The sequence below is a fragment of the Aythya fuligula genome, chromosome 6 (assembly GCF_009819795.1).
Source record: "Aythya fuligula isolate bAytFul2 chromosome 6, bAytFul2.pri, whole genome shotgun sequence".
Classification (NCBI taxonomy): Eukaryota; Metazoa; Chordata; class Aves; order Anseriformes; family Anatidae; genus Aythya; species Aythya fuligula.
In genome coordinates, this window is record NC_045564.1 from 37,734,518 (window position 1) to 37,755,601 (window position 21,084).

Below are 21,084 nucleotides of genomic sequence, written 5' to 3' on the forward strand. Positions count from 1 at the left end.
AAATACTTATTTTGTATTTTTTTTTTTAAATGGACTAACGTGGCAATCTACAGTCTAAGCACCAAGGGCACGTGGTCTTGGGGAATGAACAGGTCAGAGAAACCCCGTACTGAACGGGACGACAGTATCTCATAGAGAGGCTGTTTTGGTTTTTAACTTCTCCAATCTGATCAGATTTAAAAGACAAGTGCAGTTTTCAGAGAAGTTGAAGCAAAGCCAAGCAGTATCACAGTGAGGAGGCCAAGCAGCAGCAGGACGTGGGCAGGAGCTGTGCTGAGGACCCAGGGCCGGCCAGGGGCCACGGGTCACCGCAAGGCAGCGGCTGCAGCGGGAGGCAGCAGGACCAGCAGCATCTTGCCACCCCTCTCTCCACTGTAACAGTGGTGTCACGCCTTTACTGCGCTCCACAAGACTCATTTAACATGTCTGCACATTACCTAAATCAACAGAAAATTTACTCTGCAAGAGTACCTTCAGGTAGTCACAAGTACTGTGCGGGTAGAAGCAGAGCAGCCAGTCCCAGGTTAACACCCACGGCACACGACTGCATCCCTGCAGAGCAGAGCGGCCGCACACCGCTGGTGCAGCCACACGCACATGGTTGGTTTTGCTGTTGTTGTTTTTGAGCAGCTTCAGTTTCATCTCTCTTGCTTTGTAAGCAGTTACCTGCAATCCCCCTCTGCTCACAAGGCTGCAAACAGCAGCGTGTGATATGTGACTGCGTAGGAGCAGCACGCCACTGGAACTCAGCTTTTTCTACAGGAAAAGAGCATTTCACCAGTAAGTTCATTTTCTGTTCTACTTAAAACCAGCACACACAATTACCAAAAAACCCTCCAGCAGAAACCCCACCAGCACAGAACAACAGTGCTTCCTACCCCGGGAACGCCCACACAACCCCCTGCGCTGGGTGGGATATCAGACATTTGCTCTGAAAAAGTTTTGCTGCAACACACACAAAAGGTAGAATGCAAACTGTACAATTTTGACAAGCACTTTCATCTTAAAATAATAAATATTGACAGCTTTCTTTTTTAAGGATGAGCAATTCTAAAGTTACAAATAAATGTGTCCACGTGGCTGTACACAGCCCCTTACCTGCCCACCCTCAGCCCCCCCAGCAATTCTAGACCAAACGTGTGCTTGTTTCACCTCACCAGACAAGAATTAAAAGAACTCGGTAAGTTCCCTCCAACTAACTGAAAACTGGATTTTAAAAGCCAGGAAAGACAGAAAGAGGTAAGGGGGAAACAATTCAAGGAATGTTCTGATCAAGTTTCCGAAGATGTTATGTAAGAGAATCATAACTGAACTTTATTACAATAAATAGCTTTATAAAGTTCTAGCACAGATTTAAGACACACAAGTGCTCAAGCCAGCCCCAAAGTCCTCACATTAATTTGAAGCAGTAATTTTGTGCGCTCTGGAATGACATTTTATTGCAGTATCGGAATTAGCCATGTATTGACGCATTTCTTTCAGAAAGAAGACAACCTTTTTAGAAAGTACAAAACACAAGTGATCAAAATAAACATGACCCTGGACACATCCTTACTGGGCATACGTACAGATGTTACTTGGCATTTGTAAAATCCCAACGGAGACAATATCCTGTAACGCAACCACAGCATCAGCACACCGACCCGAGGTGTACTTCCCACTCAGAGGGGCAGGGGCTTAGTGTTGGAGGCTGGAAATGCAACCAGCATCTGGCTGAGCTCGGGACGAGGCAGCCCTGGAAGCTGAGCGGCACAGCTGGGGAGCGGGGCTGCAGGCACGGACAGCCAGGACAGCTGGGGACACCTTCCAAACCTCAGAACAAGCCCTACACAGACACTGGGACTGGCTCAGCGGACGCTCCTCTGTCACACAGAGACAGTTCTTGAACTTGTCAGCCACAGAAATGCTCAGGCTTCCCAATCTGAGGTTTGTTTTGTTTTGCTTTTCCTCTTTGGACCTCTCAGGAGGCTACATCTTTTCTTGGCCACCTCTTCTACCCGCCATGAGTAGATACAGGAAATATTTAGATAAGAGCAACACTGAGCTGATTATTTACAATGATTTAGAGCCTTCTAGGTAAAGGCAGCATGTTCTGTACCAGCCAAGTCTTCCAAATTTGCAAATAAAAAAAGCTTAAAAAAAAATAAACACCACCCAACTCATGCCTCGCCTCATGAGAAATCTGGCTTGAAAGGTTAAGGGGCAGTACACAGATATGACCCTGTTATGAACAAAGGCTGCTATCTGATGGGAAGAAATCTTTCAAAAAGAAGTTTCTGTACAATACAAAAATTAACCAGTAAAATCCAAGTAAGGCAAGAATATAATTTCTGCTTGTGATTCTAAAGAACACCAAAAAAAAAAAAAAAAAAAGTTGGTGGCAACCACTTATTTCTCACTTTTCCACATTTAATATACTCATTGCAACAATTATATCCAAGTCACACTTCTATTTACAGTACACGCCGTGACCATATGCTTACACGTTACTCTTAATGCTGTTCTTCACATCCTTCCTACCCCGTAATGCTCAGTGAGGCACCACTTAAAGGCTCAATGTTACTTTTGTTTGAATTAGCCCAGAAACCTTCTCAGACATAACTTGTCTGAGAGCAAAGTTAATGTTTTATTAGCTGATTGAAAAGGAACTACTTGCACGAGGATGTTTACAAGGCCAAGTATTCTTGGATTAAGTTATTTAAACACAGTCCCTTGAAAAGAATTCCAGCAAACCAACCTGCTACCAGGACAAATTCAGTATTTCCTTTCCCAACGAAAGCTAGCCATGGCGAGCCCGATGAAGGGAAAAGTGCTTGGCATGCAGAGGACAGAGAGCTCCGAGAACCACAAAATAAATTCATCACAAGCTGTGTTAAAACCGGTGAGTCGGGAGGGGAAGAATGCTCATTTATACATGACTGTACATAGATGCTTTTATAGAAATAGAGCTGTTTTAGGAAAATGGAAGTTTTAGCACACAAAAAAGTGATTAGGGGATTAGTGGATTTAGGCACTTGGGCTGCATAGACATCGTAGGTGCCTGTCAGATGCACTTAGCACTCTCTCACACACACCCCTGGGAGCACGCTATTTAATACATAGGAGAACAGTTACTAAGCCTCCCTAGAAAAAAAAAAAAAAAAAAAAAAAAGAATATAGAAAAAATGGGCCAAATTGATCTCCTCATATTTTCCAAGTTCTATATCCCACCTCACAGTTAAAAATCTGTGCAATTTTCAGATCACAGAGACAACACTGAGTACAGCCAATTTACAAAGTTTATTACTTGCTAAACCAAAAGAAACATCTAAATTTTAGATTATTGAAATATGAATTACTGGTATGGTTTTTGCTAGAAAAATGCTTTTCTGCAACATAAACTTAAATAACCGTTTTTTCAGGACACCTCCCCTTTTCTGTGTAACATCCTAAGAAAGAATTACACGAAGAATGAAGGGAAAGTAATCTTAAGCTTTTTCTCTGAAAGGCAAGACAACACACGGAGGGTAACAACACAAAAGCCACACAACTCAAGGTGATGACTCATGTTAAGACAATCAATTCCACACAATAACCGAGAGAAGCTATAAACAGCATCGGTGCAAAGTTAACTTGCTCGTCTATGGGCAGAGCTGCATAAAAAGCCATGAATTGTCCTACAGGGAAACGAAAAAAGCTGTAAACGAGAAGCACGTAATAAAGGGCTTACGTGATGTCAAAAGTTTGTCTATGCTTCTCTAGTTCTGCTGCATGAGTAGGTTTGAAAACGTTTGTAACATTACTGACAAGGCAGGGTGCAAAGGAAAAGAGCATCACAGCCACGACAGCGTCCTGAGGGTGCATGCTTGTGTAGCTTGCTCGCTAGTATGTGAGCAGATACGCTTGTTCTTGTGATAACCCTTCAGCCAGACAGACTTTTCTACAAAAACTTCCCCTGCGACACCTGGACGCAGCTTTTTGGCTTTCTCCAGTCTTTGCTGCACCTCGAGCAAGATCCCAGCCACTGCTTGGTGCTGTGAGAATTTGGGACAGCCACACAGAGCATGTGAATCTCTGTTTAGAGGGCAGCTACCACAGACAAAATCCACCCTCAGAGGCTGCAAATCTAGCACATGAAATGAAGGCACGTCTTCCTTTGCTTCCTAAGCCCTGGCCCGGAATGCTACAGGCACGCAATGCTTCAGCGAGCACTGGCCACCGCTGAATTCTGGCTACTGAACAGCAAATCTCCCCGTTACAATACTGTGGCATCACGAAATAGCTGGAAAAGGAGCCTGCTGACTGCATGCGATACGACACGCTCTCATAGGTGGGTTAAGACTGCATTGCTTGCCATCCAACACACAGGCAACGATTTGCTTTTTGGCTTACGAGCTCGTTAGGGCACAAGGGACGCGGCTTGAACAAGCAGACTTCACGTGTGCAGTTATTCCCAGCTCCTGCTGGGGGTCTGCTGCCGCTGCAGTACCTCAGAGGCCACAGAGAACATAAGTGGCCAGGATACTGAGAGGGAAAAGGACAGTCAGTGCAAGTTAAGGTGTCTTGTTGCAACAAAAGCCATACCTGGAAAAAAAAACAAAAAACAACACCACCACGCTTTCATTACATGGACATCGTAACTCCTACAAATTTAAAGTGAGGGAGTAAGCAGCAAATTCCAGCAAGAAGTGGCTATCAAAAACCTGCTCCGTGATATTTCCTCCGTGAACAGGAAGGACTCGTTGTCTTAAAAAACAAACAAAAAAAACAACACGCAACCTTTACACATTCAGGCAAGAGTGTACAGTACTTAAAAATACTAATGCAAAATATTTTAAAGGCATGAAAGGGAAGACAAGACTCAAAAACCAGACACTTCGGTTTATAAGCATGTCTGCTTTTTCTTTTTTGAGACTAGAAAATGTACAGTTCCATTTTATATGCAAGAGTGCACAGTTTGTTTCTTGAAGATACTATCAGATAAACGGAGAAAGTAATCTTTGCATTAAATTGTTATTTCTTCAAACATTTATACATTTTGCAATACACCAGTTACATACCAATACCTATGTGCATGCACTCTAAATATAGGCATGTACACGTTAAAATGTTTAACAAAGACAGCAGGTTCCCTAGCCAATGAGCATCATAAAGAGATACCAAAAATATATTAAAAAGTTAAATTCTTTACCTGCCTTTGTTAAATACAGACTTTTGAAACTGACTCCCTTCTTTTCCCCACAAATTCACGACATGATCCCCGGTGAAGCAGGCGAATGGGAAGGCAGGTGCACTGACTGGATTACCTCACGACCAAGATAAGCACCTTAGAAAGTTCGCTCTAAGCTTGTTCTTTAAAATGTCTTTTCCGTCCTTATCAGTTGCATGAGCTACGAAAGGGAAGGACATTATAAACGGCGCCTTTATTTCCTTTTACTATTCCCTTCAAACTCACATCTCCAACAGAAAAGCCCGGGATTAAGGCTATGTGCACCTTGACAATACTGGTAATATTTCAAACCATCCCACTGAAAAGCCTGTACCCTTTAAAATGCTAATTCTGACCGTCTGCGTGGCACAACCACCCCTTCAAACACTACAGCAAGGAAAGAATCACACAGTGTCTGACACTGCTGATAACTCACCTGGGGACCATGCAAGGGAGTTATATTTTCGGGAAGTACTGCCCTGGAACTTCTGTGGGAACATGATCAAGGGGTCACTTACGGCTTTTCAAGTAGTGTAGTCTGCTTTGTTCCCCTTCCCACCCCAGTCCCAGCTGTTGCATATAGGTATATCGACATTTGATGCTATCAAAGGGAAGCGCGCCTCTTCCTCTGAAAAACACTTCCTGCAGAGCACGACTAGCTTTGTACAATTCCAGTGGGACTTTTAAACATACTTTTGTCTCTCTTCTTTGGTTAAGGAGGAAAAAAAAAAAAAAAAAAAAAAAAAGGTGACATTTTTCCCTTTAGGAGAGTTAAAGGTACTTCTGCGAGACTTGAATCACAAAGGAACATGTGCTGCAAAAAAAAGAAAAGCAGTAGCATCGGACAGCATGACATGCACTTGTTGGAATCATCTAATCCAATGACAGCTACATTAAAAAAAAAAAAAAGAAAATTTGTTTTGTTTTAAACTCTTTGGCAAATTTGTACTGTTTGCCGATACTGTAATTTGAAGTTGAACCCATATGCCCCAACCCAGTATGAAAAATCTAACTGAAAAATCACGTGAGAAACAAGCAGCTGTCCACAGAGAGAGCTTGCTTTGTAAAGTTGTGGTGAGCCAACTGTCTGCTGGGCCCTCCAGCCATCCGGATAACGAAGGAAAAGAAGCTGTGACACGTTGGCGATGTCAAATATTAGTACTACTGTCAACATACTGATTCAGCTTTACACACTGGTCTGAACAGATTGCAATTAACCTAAAATTGAGGTATAAATATACACAAATATGTACAGTACACATACAGGAAAATATTTTTGCATTTGTAACATCAGTAACTTTAAAAATACTGGAAAGTTGATATCTATGCCATTGATTTGTTTGCTAATTTACTGGAATAATGAAGCCACATCTTCGACTAGAGAGGACTACAACGGAATAGTAAAACCCCAAAATAAAAGTTCCTTTCTCTTGCTTCATCTTCACCACGCTCAGCATCAGACTGTTCTGAGTGGCTGTATCTTGAAAAGGTTGATCACAGCTTTTATGTGCATCCCCGGAGGAAAACAACCAGGAAAACAAACTTGAGCCATCAACCGCATCTTTCTTTTTGCTGAGTGGTCTTAATTTTTAATACGTTGTGTGTATCTACGTAGAAAATAAAGTTGTCATCAGTTCATTATAAATACATCTAACCCAGTAATTCTGCCACTGTGAGGGTAATCACGGGTACAGCTTTTTTTTAAGCAAAGTCTGTGCAAAGGGGTCATTAAAAATCATCTGATCTTAAGTCTTGACATCATCCATTCGAGTCCTTGGCAGAGTCTGTAAACAAAAGAGATAATTTTTAAAGGAACACATGCACTCCTCAGGGTAACTTCAGATGATTAATTCCGTGGCACCAATTTACACGAAGAGCAATTAAACTCTTCCTGAGAGCTCTGTAGTTCTGACTGAAGGCATCATTTCCAGAAACAATTCACTTTTTTTAGGTCTTATTATGCAATCTATGGGTGAGAGACTTCAGTTCCCAGCACTTCCAACAAACACACTGAAGGTCTCTCTAATTGTGATTATTCTTAATAAACCACAACAAATTTCAGGTTGTTCCCACCCTCGCTTCCATGAGGCCCCAGTCATTTAAAACTACACCTCCGTGAGATGGGACTGCAGATTTGATTTGGAAGTTGGGGTGTGGGTCACCCTGATCCTAAGCCAGCAGGTTCTGAACACAAAAATTTAAGTGCAACATTATTACTAACAAGGGAACAGCCTGTGTTAAAACCAACTACCACAGCAAAAACACAAAAATCATTCCAGACTCCCCTCCTACAGAGGAATAACTCTTACCCCTCTCCAGTTAGAGCACAGCACGCCTGAATGTGCCACTGGTGATCCTTAATTGAAGTCAGTTTCAGAAACTGAGAGATTTCAGCCACTGTCATACACTCCTTAACATCTTGCTTGTTAGCAAAGATCAGCAAACCTGCTTTTTTTAAGTCCTTGGGAGGAAGAAGAAAAAAAGAAGGTAATTACAAATGTATCCTTGGAGGCAAAAGCTATAACAGGAAACTGGTGAGTCGGGAGTGGTAGCAAAAGGCTAGCCCGTAGAACACCACAGGCTGATTAGTGTTTAACTTCAGGAAATCTTTTGATCTAGCAGACCAGATGTCCAATTTATGCCTCAAACTACCTACGCCACGTCGTTGTCCTGCTGGAGGAGCGGTGCACCCCGTGCCCCTGCCACGAGCACTGTGTGCAGTTCCAGCAGTGTCACCCACCTGTTTCAGGGCCAGGCCTCCTGCCTAACCCCCCCTGCAGAGTACTTGCAGCAGTGCCATTTTATTTAGGGATCACTCAGCGTTTGGAGGAAATCTTCACTTACATGGCTTTAGAACCAAAGGACAGACATCTAAATGAACACGCACATTACACTGAGTGTCTGTATAACGCCCGTGCAATATTTAAGCCATCAGTACAATAATTCAGAGATCAGTGACTCTAGGGCCAAGCTTATTTTATCTCCAACTGCTTGGAATTACGCTAGTACAGACACATACTGTTAAAAATCTGTCCCTCTGAAAGCAGCAAGGCTTTCCCAGAAAGCCAAAACAAGCCAACCACTTAAATGCCTGTAAGGCGGCCTAGTTTTTACCAGCAATAACATTAATTCCCAAATGACCCTCTGGTTCAGAAAGCAGCTGGAACTGACCTCAGCAGGCCAATTTTGCTTCAACAAAAATTCAGCTGAGCTAGTTAACAAAAATGATTTTTTTTTTCAAAGACTGCAAGGAAAACCCGTTCTAGATAAGTATCTGATTTTCATTTCAGCTTATACGTATAGTTGTTCTCTTCAAGTCTCATAGCATCGGGAGGGGGAGCAGAACATCACTGTGCTGTGAGCCAAGGGGCACTTCAGCTGCTGGATGGATGCTTTCTGAGCACAGCAGCAGTCTCCCAGCACGAAGCGAGGGCACGTATACTGCTTGGAGTTTCAAACTTCCCTCATTTCAATTTCAGTTCATTAATGTGTTCAGATTACGAAACAGAAGACGCAGACTTTGTTTAGCTCCTCCAACAGACGAAGTAGTGCAGCCGAGAAACTCAAACTGTGGCAGCAGCAGACAGGATGGCGACAGCCCACCATGGCACACACGGTGCTCCACCAGAGCCACGGCAGCCACCAGTGCCAGGTCTGGGACCATTCAATCCCCTCTGGTTTCCTAACTGGTCTTGCCCCAGCCGCTGTGCCCGGGTGGCTGAGCAGCCAGCCACACCACACCAGAGACCTGAGCTGGTGAAACCAACAGCCCCAGGCACGGCCACAAAAACCACAGAGCTCGCACAGGGGAGGGCACTAAAAAAGAGAACCAAAACCCCGGGCAGCAGGACCCGGGACCTTCAAGCTGCTACAAGCTGACACCAGCACGAAAGAGACTGGCCTATCTTCTTCCCTGCTCTCCCAGCTTTCCTGGGAGACTTGTATCTTAAATCCAGTTTATTTTATTAGAACTTTTCCCCTTGGGAGCATCACAAGGTGTAAGTTCCAGACCTCCACATCACATTTATGTTTTAAGAAGTTAAACATAAGGACTACAGAGTCAGGGCAAAGAATCAGGCTGCCTCCGACACGCCAGGAGAACGAAACAGTTATGGTTTAGATTACACAGAATCTGCGTGTCAGCTGGACAGCGGTTGAGGTTTTGCAGTTCACAGTTCTGCAAAACACAGTTTCTTCGTTAACTCCCACTAAAACATCACAAGATGGTTAAAAAAAAGATAAGGAAACATTTTAGGATGTCACCTGCTTCTGAGAAAACAGGTTACCTGTCCTCTGGCTCTCAGCAAATTACTCCAACACAACACTGAAGAAAAACTTCAGTAATAGGGTATTTAAATTGTGGTTAATTAACAATGAAAAACAAAAATAAAGACATAGAAAAAGACCTTTTTTTTCACAGTAATCTAAAGCATTTGAGAGTTTTCAAAGAGAATATATAGACAGCCTTTGCCCATCCCACAGCCACCCACTAAGCAGTGGCTGTGGCTGAAATACAGATGTGACATTTTGGGATGTGACATCAATTGTATGAGTGTCTTTATACTCTGACATGTTTAAGTTTGGAAACTCAATGCCCTCTGTGTCAACTCACACAAACTGAGTCAGTTTGCATCAAACTTATCCTGGGTATCAAACTTATCACCGTAATAGTCACGCTTATAAAAATATCTTCAGTAAAACTCCAGCCTCTGGCCCTGCTGCACTTCACCACGAGATTATGTACGTTCCTGTGCACCCATTAAAGTGTTGGGGTGTTTCAGACCACACGATAGATGCTCCTTGGCTTATGTGGCAGTGGAGTATTTATAAATCAGACATGGATGGCTCAGTTTCAGACCTAACACAGGGCTCAGTTTTAAAGAAGGTCTTTAAAAGTTAGCAAATCGTACTCTTATTCTGTAATTCCAAGCAAATGCAGAATGACAGCTCCTATAGCTTTCTCATGTACTTTAAGAGTTTATTTCATGCTCTTATCCTGGTTACTGTTAGGTTATTATTGCACAGGTTTCCTTAGAATTGTAACGACCTCAGCTTTCAGCCATAAGATCAAGACCACAGGTGTGGTCTTTAACCCATCTTTAACAACTGGAGGACTTCAAGAGCTTTCAGATCAAGAAAAGGGGGAGCAAACATCTACTGCAAAACTTTCCTGATCCCCAGCTCCCCCCTTCACCCTTGCTCATTTCATTTCCTCTCAGATTGGCTTTCCCCAAGTCTCTCCGTCTCTGTTCATTCTTTTCCCTACTTCTGTGCCTTAGAAGACTCCTCGCTTATCCCTCAAATTGGAAAATAAATAAATAAAAAACTAGAAGAGCAGACGATGTGGGCAGTGGAGGTGTGTAGGAGGGTTTACATTAATAAGGCAAACTTAAACTGATATTCCCTCAGAAGTTCCCCAAACAAATAGTTTCATTAGCTTCCAAATGTCAAAAAGGCCACAGGCAGTCCCTTTCTTCAGTTCTGTAGCTATTCCTTATAAAATATACTTGTAAGACTGTATCAGTTTCACTGTGAAAACAGAAAACATTGAGCAACTGTGAAGCTATCAAAAATGGTAATCAAGCTTTTGGAGGAAGTAATATTTGTAAAAAGCTATCTCATTCTTAACGTGACTTCTGTGTTTTTTCAACATCAGTCCATTTACAGGGCCTAACTTCTGTTTTGCTGAAACACTCGGAAGTTGGACAGCTATTTTTGTGGGAGGTAACTGATTTGATATTAATTTACAAATTTATTGGGAGCTTCACAAAAGACAGAACCTCCAGAGGGAACAAGATGGATCTGATAGTACTACCCATGGCTGGGAGCATGACTTAAATGGGAATTTTCACAAATTGTGTGTGTTTCCTTATCAAATCTTACCCGCAATAAGCATTAAAACAAAGAGAACTCAAAGCCTACTCACCTCGTGTGCTAACATTTTGTAGAGTTCTTCTTTAGTCACAGAAATCCTCTCTCTGTCGGTGCTGTCCACAACAACTATTACAAACTTCAAAAAGTCAGAAGTCATTAGTCAGCACTTCAAAGAACACGCTCTGCCTTCCAGGCCCCGCACACTCACGCAGAACAGACTATCAATCCCACCAGATTATGCAGACAGGCAGCTGGATTATCAGCTGTGATCTCGCTCCTTACACACTTCTCCTGGCCACAGCACTGCTATGGTTAACAACATGTCCTGTGCTCTGTGCACAAGGTAGCTCTGACAGCTTTCTGACTTCCATTTTCAAGTGAATCATTTGTACTGAAAGCAACTGTTTGTCTGCACTCCCAGACCTGGTTTGGCTTTTTGCTTAGCACGCAGATCCCTCAGATAATTTGCTTCCTTAAATAGGCAAAGCGCATCATTTTTTTCCCCTTGTTTCAAACTCTAACCTGCAGGTGGGTATTTTCAAGGGATTCTAAAACACACATCATGTTTGTGCTGCAAGAGCACGCACACAGATACATGTCAGAGTGCCTTACAGCGAGGCACAGGAAAACAAAGATTATAGAAATTAACCTTCAGAAAAATACCAACAAAACCACAAGTGCTAGCACGCAGGAAAGCTTGACTTGAAGCATAGTTTTACTCAAGCTCAGTACACGCGCTGCAGCTTCATCACCAAACAGTTCTGAAAACTCTTGGGGTGAGCCTGGAAGCCTGGAAGACGCAGCTCCCAGCTTTGGAGGAAAACTTTTGGGGCTTTCAGCCTTATGCACGAGGGGTTTCGCAGGTTTTAAAGCACTTGCTACAGAGATGCAGCAGTCACAGCGAGGAGCCTGTAAACACGGGGAGCTGCAACACCCAGTGAAATTGGGACCTGCCCCAGGGCTCAGACCCTAGCGCCCTGAAGGAGCCACAGCACCATGCAAAGTGCCCTAGGTTCGCTGCAGCCCTTCTCCAGTGAGAGTTACAACAAACCTGGCAGCGGGGCACTCGCTCTCACCTCAGTGTTTGTATAGTAGGTGTTCCACGAGGACCGAAGAGACTCCTGCCCTCCGATGTCCCACATGAGGAAGCGCGTGTTATTCACCACGATCTCCTCCACGTTACTCCCTATCGTCGGCGAGGTGTGCACCACTTCGTTCATGGAGCTGCAGGGAGAACACAGCAACTCTGAGACACTGCCAGCACAGAAACACCAACTTTTTGGCATCATTGAGCCTATTAGGACTCCAAAGCAACCTGCTTCTGTAGGAACTAAAGCTGACGGCTATTCCAAGGCTGAAAGCTCAGTGGGTGAATTCCAGCAAGCAGACCTTATGCAACAAATAGGGATGAGGTGGGAAGAGAATACAAAAAATTTAAAAAAGACTGTGACCTATATAACAATTAAATTGTAAAGCTGAGAGAGCATTTGTGAATAAAACTCAGTATTTAAATCATAAAACTGTGGGAGTATTTGCTTCAGAAACTGTCTTAAGCAGCCAGCTCTTCATTTTCCAGACTGACTTTGGCAGGCGCGCAGTACGGGAGAGCTGTTGCTTTTCTCCAAGAATATGGTTAAGCCACAAGACTTCCAAGGCTGCAGAAAAACAACAGCTCCTCAGCCAGCTCCACCGAACACAGCTCGCCTGCCTCTCCTCCCAGTGCCGGCCACTACAACACGCTCCCCCTCCCTATTTCAGTCACTTTCTGTCAAGCTTGCTTCTTTTCTCCAGCACAGCCCAGTGATTCTGCTAGGTGGAGATGAACGCAGACATTAAAGATGGCAAATGCGTTGTTTTAGTGATGCTCGGGGCAACTCTGTCACCAAGACAACCAGCCTGACACAAATAGTGATAGCTACAGGTGTGCTCTGGGTGCTCCTCAAGTTCACGTTATTTAAACTCTATTGTAAGGGATGTATTAAAAAACAAACAACTAACAGCAGGTTTAAGGAAACGAGCCAACCATTTTCAAAGAACTTAAATATTTTTTTTCTTGTGATAATCACACGACATTTTTTCATTTTGTACATTTGGTTTTTTTTTTTTTAACTGCTTTAGCAGAGCTTTCCATGACAGAGGCTGCAATTTGAGACTTGTACGAGTGCCGGACGATTTCCTGAAGAGGATACAGATAACGGAGGGATAAAGGCACAGCCTAGTGTTCTGGAAAGGAATCCCAGCTACCCCGGGCCTTAGCAGCACACAGCACGCTATCTTCTCACCACACATTTGGGGGAAGCTATGATAAGGGAAAAAGGATTAGAAAGAGAAAGAACCACAAAATCAAATTAAGGAAAACAATGGTGTAACAAGATGCCTGTGGCTGATTTAATATTTAAAAACCAGGTTTCAGCGGAGCTCTTTTAACGTTTGGAAAAGCCTATCGCGGATCCCCTTTCTGGCTGAACCTGCAGCCTTCCACACTCAAGCCGCTGGCATTTCTGTCTGCAATACGATCGGTGGATTTTCTGCCCCGCTCCCCCAGGACCAAGGTTAGCATGGAGCTTAATGGCCTTCCGAGACACCCGAAAACAAAACCCGACTGCTGCCGAGGAGAGGGAGATCTGAGCATGAGAATGGGAAGAAATTAAGCGTCTGTGGGGCTGCCCTGGTCTGCTAGAAGCAGCACTGCTGCAACAGTGCAACACCAAAGCCATGGGCACTGCACTAACGCACTGCTGCCTCTGCCCCACTGCCGGGCAGAGCTGAGCTCACGCTCAGGGCACTGATCTGCCACGGAGGAGCTGTGTCCATGTCTTCATTCAAAAATACAATAGGCAAAGACTGTAAGGATGAAATGAGCAGGAGGAACAGGAGACTACTCATCTAGAGCAAACTTTGTATTCCCCTTCCTCTTCACCACGAGAGAAGGGGAAGTCCTGCTGCACTAAAAGGGTAGAAAGGAAAAGGACGCGCACAGAGATCCGCGGCACAAAAGGGAAAAGAAAACACTGAGGCTGCAGAAGTAAGAAGATGAAAAGAGATAAAAAGAAGAATCATGAGATGTTTGTGGAAGATGCAGGAAGACACGGGCAGCTTTAAAACACACCAAGGATGGCCCTCAGCAGCAGCAGCCACTAAAATCAGTCCAAAAAATTGACTTCCTGCTACTTATTCTACATTTCTCAATCTCCGTTTGACAATGACAACCACCTTCATCTTTTCACCACACAACCTGCTAGGACGTAAGTGGCTGGAAATACTGCACGTTTCGCATTCCAGAAAAGCAAAAACTGATCATAATTTGACAAAAATACCCCAAACCCATGTCATTTAAAAGCGTATTTTAAGCTTAGGATTGGAGCAGGATGGCCATGTCACTCAACAGGTCCTATTCCTGGTACCGAAGAGTTAGGAACACTTCCTAATAGCGGACTACCTCCTGTGAGAAAAGGCAAATCTGTTTCTATCGCATGCAGACCTTGAGCTGCCTGGCCCACCTCGAAGCTCCCAGTCTGCAGACAGATCTGCAGCCCTTTATCGGGCAGCAACTGAGGGCCAGCGATACGAAGCTCGTGCGAGTTTCACGCAGATCAGCAGCAAGGTGAGCCCCAAAATCCAGCCTTGGGCAGGCAGCACGGGTGTCACCTGCTGCAGAGCTAAGGCACCCTGCACTCAGCCTGCGCCCTCTGTCACCACCGGCAGAGCGCACCTCGGCAGGCGGGACACAGGGCACGGCAGGGAGAGGTCAGGCTTCACTGCTCTGCTCCTCACGAACAATTTCTGTAATATTTACACGCTGTGGCACGGATCGGTGCACCAGCATTGTCCTGTGGCTAACCCTAAACATAATAATATTTTATGGAGCTGGCAAACAGCCTGCACCGTGACACCAAAAGCGGTTGTGATTAAGTGTAACAGCAATGTAATTTGATAAACAAAAGCTCTCAGTGGAACCTTATGCATACATCAGGGAAAACGCAGACCTTTCCGAAGCCTAAACCCATGCTCTGACCCGTTGCCACCTATACCAGTGATTAATTTTCAGCACAGAGCTCTCAAAGGGAAAAGAAACAGGGAAAGCAGCAAGACCTAGTGAGAACAATGGGAAGCACACGACGCATCAGCTGCAGTTCATACTTACAATTGGTAAAGAATGGTCGTTTTTCCTGCATTATCCAGACCCACAATGATTACCTTGTGCTCTGAAACAAAAATATGACAGGTAAGTCACACAGCTAACCCTGCTATCACAACAGCGACTGCTACAGAACAAGGGTCACGCAGCATTTCAGCCTGACCTAAGCACGCACATACTTCGGGTGCCACGTTTCACGGCCGTGTCTAGCAGCCAGTTTGTCTGTGGAGATGTACAAATGGGTTTATCAGCCCGGGAAGGCATGCCTTGGTTATTTTTTCCTGTCTATGTACCTACAGGAGCGATTTCTGAGCGGCTGCACTCACATTTTTTCCTTTCTCAACGGCTGGAGTTTCTGCAGACGTTTGCAAACCGTGTCAGCCCGTGCTGTGTGTCACCTCCCTGACCCCGCAGCTCCCCAGGGCACAGCTCTGGCACGTTCAGTGCTCGTGTCCAAGGCTGTGCAACACCTCAGCCTCCCTTCACCCAGTCGCTAAGAGCAGGACGCCGACAGTACGGGCAGGGCGATGTGCCTGTGGCCCACAGCCCTCGTGTCCCTTCAGCAGGTCCGGAGCCTGGCAGGGATGTACCTGTGAGCATTTCCAGCCCTCTCCCACGCCGTTTCGCAGTGCTCGGGCCACCCAGGCTGCTCCAGCACCGAGGGGAGCACATTCAGGAGCCCGCAGCGCGTTCACCTCAGCGGTTTCCAGGCCAGGCGAGGGGGCTGCGGGGACGGGATTTTCTCCCTCCAACCCCACCAGCCCGGCCCCACAGCCCCGCAGAGCCCTCGGGAGCATCCCCGGGGCCGGCAGCCGCACTCACCCTGGTGGTTGAAGAGCCGCCAGATGCGGGTGAGCAGGATCCCCATCCTCGGCCGCTGCCCGGGGCCGCTCAGGGCCCGGCCTGGACGGGCGGGCGGGGGCCGCTCCGGGGCTGCTGCTGCTGCTGGCTGTGCGCTCTGCGGGGCGGCCTCGCCCCGAGCTCCGACATCGCCGCTCCCCGGCCCCGCAGCCGCCTCCTCCTCCTCCTCCTCCTCCTCCTCCTCCTCCTCCCCCGGCCCGCAGCCGCCGGCCCGGCCCGGCCCGCAGCGCTCAGGGCCCGGCCGAACGCGGCGCGGCCACCGTAGGGCGCGGGGCGGGCGCTGTGAGGCGCGGGGAGGAGCCGTTATGGAGCCTCTGCCCTCCCGCCCTCCCCCTCAGCGGCCGTTACGGGGTGGCCGCCTCAGCCATGGCGCCTGCTGAGGCGCGGAGGCAGTCACACACGGAGTCAGTCACAGACATTTCGGAGAAACCCTCCCTGATCTTGTTGTCCGGCCCCCAGTGTCACCACCACGCCGTGTCCCCAAGCACCACGTCCAGCCTCTCCTTGAACACCCCCAGGGACAGTGACTCCACCACCTCCCTGGCTGTACCTTGTGGCAATAAATGTCTCCTCATGTCCCACCTGACCCTTCCCTGACACAACTTGAGGCTGTTCCCCCTACTCCCGTCACCTGTGAGAGGAGGTAGCCCCCATCTCCCCACAGCTTCCCCTCAGGTGGCTGCAGGAGGTGTCCCCTGAGCCCCCTCTGAAGGGTCCGTCCCACAAGGAGCCCCCTTGGGACGCAGCCGGCAGCCCCCAGTCCCCGCTGTCCAGGGCCATGCTCTCACCCTCTGGCTGCCACCTGCAAATTAGGACAAGCCTGCCTGGGCCCAGAAAAGGCGCTGCCCCACACGTGCTCAGGGCTGCAGGTGGCGAAACCCCTCAGCCACATTTCTTTCAAGAGCCCAGGGTGCATATAAATAAATTTCTTTGCAAGCCTGCCGCAGTCTCAGTGAAACATCGCCAGGGGCAGCCTGCAGAAACTGAATCCTGCCCCTCTCTGAAGAAACTCATCCCAAAAAGGTTTCCAGAGAGCTCCCAGGAGCCAGGTTTCCACAGCAGGTGTGGCCTCTCACAAACACAGACAAGGTGCGTGCATCCTTGCATCACAGGCGAGGTGAGACATTTGGGATGGACGCCCCGTTGGGACATCCACCCCCACCTCTCGCCCCTCTCCAGGAAATGACTTTGCTTGGAAAGTACAGGAGACAGAATCCACGCCGTGTTCCTCGTGTTATCTGCAGGTTGTCTGGCCACACTCACGCTCAGCACCACCTACATCTTAACCTCAAGGCCTTTACCCTTGTAAGCCACTGTACGACTGCTTAATTTACATCAGCTGGTAATGTTTTGTCTCTCGGCGAGACTGGAGATTAGCCGTAAGTTTAAGCAGCGTGTATTTTCAGCACTAGTGTTCACATTTGTCAAAATATTCTCTGCAGAGCTTGAGATAAGTCCCACAGCTCTTGAGGGGCCTTGGTTTCAAACCACGCCAGCGGGCCTGATAAACACACCTGCAGTTACCTGAAAAAGGAGGTTTAACTTTGCTGGCTTCTCGGAAGAAACGCGTTAATGTGAAAAAAGCGAAACTGGTGGTAAGCCTGTTATTCAAAGTTGAAAACACAATTCTGATGGTGGCTCCCTGCTTTTCTTTTGTTTTCCCTGCTGCAAACTGGCCCGTAGTTGAAGTAGCAAGGTCTGGAGCGATCTGAGTTTGTGTTCACATCTGCAGGATTTCGTGCTTTTTGTTGCAGTTGAAGAAAATGAACATCCTGATAATGAGCTTGAATACTACAACTTTAATCGGATACAAAATAAATCCCACGCTGCACCAGTAACATCTGTAGTCATCCAGGTCGAAAATAACTGGATACAATATATTATTGTCTGTGGCCTTCCTGCTTTACACTTCTTTCCAGCAATGCAGTGTCGGCTGCCTAAATGGCAGGAAACCCAGACAGGCTCTGCTGTGTGAACCCAGCCACTTCCAGCCGGTCTGAAAGCTTTGCTCGGTGAACAATCGCCGGCAGGCCGGGAAAAAAAGCCTCTCTAAGGAGGAAGGCTGTTTGCTCTGTGCAGTTTTGGTTCCCTGTTTTTACATGACCTCATTTTTAACCTCGGACACGGCAAGCAGCACGACTTGGGGAAAAAAGCAAGACTTTATTGCGTGTAAGCGCAGTGCACAAACACACCTCCCTGCTGGCCAGCTGCTGAAGTTACCAAGATTCAGGTCCTCCTCTTAGGGCAAGGAAGGGCGTCCGAGTGCAGCACCTGCAGCTCCCGGCTGGCCGGGGAAGGCGAAAGAGAAACCAAGGCACGCGGCAGGAGCCGCCACTGCCCACGTCAGCACGGCAGGCGCTGGGCAGGGCTGTGACCGTCAGCAGGGCAGCGCAGCCGCTCCTTTCGGCAAGTTCAGCATTCAGCCTGCAGAGGAACTACTCGTCCTCGCTGCTGAACCTCGGTACATCTCTACCAGCAGTCCCCCAGTGTAAACACCGAGTGATTCCGAAACCTGTGGGATTGTCCCAGGGTTAGGTAGGTGTGACCGAACTTGCTCAGCTAGGCGAGAAGGTAGCAAAACATGGTTATTTCGAACCTTTAACTAGAAAGGCATTGTTTTTTTCCCCGTACCTAGTTCTTGCTAGACCCTGTGGCTTTTTGAAGCAATGTGTAAGCTGCAGCAGCACCTGCCAGAGCCGGAGCAGGCGGTGCTGTGCGTTGGGGCCAGCACCCCGGGTCCTGCCATGCCGCTTGTCTGTACCCAGCCACTGCAAGAACGGGGTGGCATTTTTACAAGATGAAGGAATACATGGTGTATTTTAGGAAGCTGTTAGGATTTCATCCCTTGCTTTCCTCTGGTAGTCCTGCCGTAATCTAAGACGACAGCACAATGGCCTGGTGCAACATTCGCTGCACTGCTGCTTTCCTACGTGATAGCGCTAGCAGTAGCCTTGCCATTCCTGGTGGAAGCTTTCCAGGAATGGAAATCGGCGTGGCTTTTTGTAAATACAATTACACAATTTCCTCCTGGACATTCCAGAGGCCTTTGTCAGGTCGTGTACGTCTTGCTCCAGGTAACCATGAAGCAGACTGGGGGCACTCGCATACCCCCACGGGTCAGAAGTGCGCTGCTGGCCTGTGGTGTGGTTTCTTAATTAAACAGCTTTGATTAAAACTCACATGCTTCTATCTAATTCTGAACAGTTAGACAAGGTAATTCAATTTATAAACGTTTAAGCCCCTGTACATGCACTAGATACATAAAAGTCAGAGTTGATTCACATCCTAATTACACAGCTTACCTGCTGAATGTATTTCTGCCCGTCGAAGGCAGCCCCAGAAGGCTGCAGAAACACCGCGGCTGTTGCAGGTGCCATCAGCCCAGCAAATGCAAGAGGAGCCCCCGGCGCCCGAGGAGGAGGTGGGTGGCAGGAGGCAGAGCAAACAGCAGTCCGTGGTGGGCTCTGTGCAGTGCCGTGCAACTTGGTCCCCCACTGCCGTGCCTGCTGAAAGCACAGCCCCTCAGGTTTGGAGGGTCACAGCCTTTGGTTGGGCTGCTCCTACTCACTCTGAAGTCTCTTTGCTTCCCCAACAACCCCAGAAGGGAGCTTGCCCTGTAATTCCACTCCTGCAGTTGCTTTTTGGATTTAGCTAAAGGTAGCACCTTTCAGCGCTTTCTTGGTTTCAAGACACCATAAACAGCACTTGGTTTTGCTTCAATTACTCCTTCACTCCTTAATACCTCACATTATTCTGGTAAGAGTTTCTTTCTAGGAACAAATGTTGAACTGATATGAGATCATCTGGGGATCAGATTGAAAGACCACTAACGTTCCTGAGAATCCTTCAGCTGAGCAGTTGGCCGAAAGCATTTTATTTCTTGATGGAGTAGTGAGATATCACACAGATCTCTGTACTTCTGGGTTGCGACTATTTCAGAGCAGATAGACTCAAAAATAAACCTCGTTCATCTGAGCAGATGCACGTCTCTCTCCAGAATCTCATTAATTTTGACTAAAAATGCTAACACGTGAAGCTGCTTCCAAAAACTATCATTAAACAATAAAAATGCCACAACGTTCTCAACTGTTTTCATGACTCCTGCATTTTCCCAGTCCTGAGTGCTGAACACAGAGACTCAGAAGACTTTTGAACGTTGTTTGTAGTTTTTGATTTATTGTAGAAAAGTTATTGTAATGCAGGTCGGTTTTGTACATCTAAATTCCATAAAACAAATCCATAGAAATGAGGATGCTACCAGCATGCAGTCTGCATCGTCTTTTTTAAATGATTCTGATCACAAAAATAACAACACTTTCTTTTTTTTTTTTCTTGGAAAGCCACTGAAAGCCGAGGGAGAGCAGAGCATGCAGCACTGTACACATTTGCATAGTATGTTTTACCCAGCATGCCTCGTCGAATGCTACACAGACAGTATCTATAGAGGTAAGAACAGAAAGGGGCAAATCAGCAGAAAATGCACATTTCGGGGTATCTTTTCTGGCAGAGGCAGGGATGTCTTCACCACGGTGACTCTGACCTGGCTCCCGGTGAGGCTGGGGCAGCTCGGCCAAGCCATCGCCGGGATCCAGGCGCAGCGACCAGCAGATCTGCTGGCAGCTGAGAAGCCCAAGGTCCAGGGTTTGCAGTTCGAGTGCTCGTTTCTTCTTTCTGTAGCCCTCCATTCCTCACACGGACACATGGTTGCACTGCCCGATTCTCCCCATGCTGCTCCCGTGCAACCTCACTGACTTTGCCTGCTCGGGAGGAGAGCCAGGCCTGCTGCCAACGCCAACACACCTTGAGCCCATGCACACGTTCCTTAAGCTTGCTTGCCTTTCGGTTTTAAACTCTCAGCAGTGTCCCAGCGCGCCGGGTGGGCCCTTCTTCTCTCCTGCACCTCCTGGCCCCGCACACGGTAGCGTTACGGCCCCGAGTAGGGCACCGGGAGCGCTTTGTCATGGACCTTGGGTACCGCCAGCAGTCACCTGCCACCATCGATACGTTGGCCGTAACTGGAAGT

At 46.9% G+C, this 21,084-nt stretch overlaps 1 protein-coding gene across 1 annotated transcript; it reads right to left on the minus strand.

The window, feature by feature from the left end:
- Window positions 1–4,840: 4,840 nt before the first annotated feature.
- ARL5A (ADP ribosylation factor like GTPase 5A) lies at window positions 4,841–16,210 on the minus strand. The gene is made up of 6 exons (XM_032190126.1): window positions 16,023–16,210; window positions 15,207–15,267; window positions 12,139–12,286; window positions 11,115–11,198; window positions 7,498–7,649; window positions 4,841–6,972 (listed from the first exon to the last, which is right to left on the minus strand). The coding sequence occupies exons 1-6, from the start codon at window positions 16,066–16,068 to the stop codon at window positions 6,924–6,926; spliced, it is 540 nt and encodes a 179-aa protein (XP_032046017.1). The 5' UTR covers window positions 16,069–16,210; the 3' UTR covers window positions 4,841–6,923.
- Window positions 16,211–21,084: the final 4,874 nt, after the last annotated feature.

Coding starts and splice junctions, on each gene's coding strand:
- ARL5A (XM_032190126.1), bottom strand. CDS start 16,068: ATGGGGATCCTGCTCACCCGCATCTGGCGGCTCTTCAACCACCAGG. Junction 12,287..15,206: donor ACGACCATTCTTTACCAATT/GTAAGTATGAAC, acceptor TTCTCCCTGCAG/CTCCATGAACGAAGTGGTGC. Junction 7,650..11,114: donor ACAAAATGTTAGCACACGAG/GTGAGTAGGCTT, acceptor CTTCCTCCCAAG/GACTTAAAAAAAGCAGGTTT.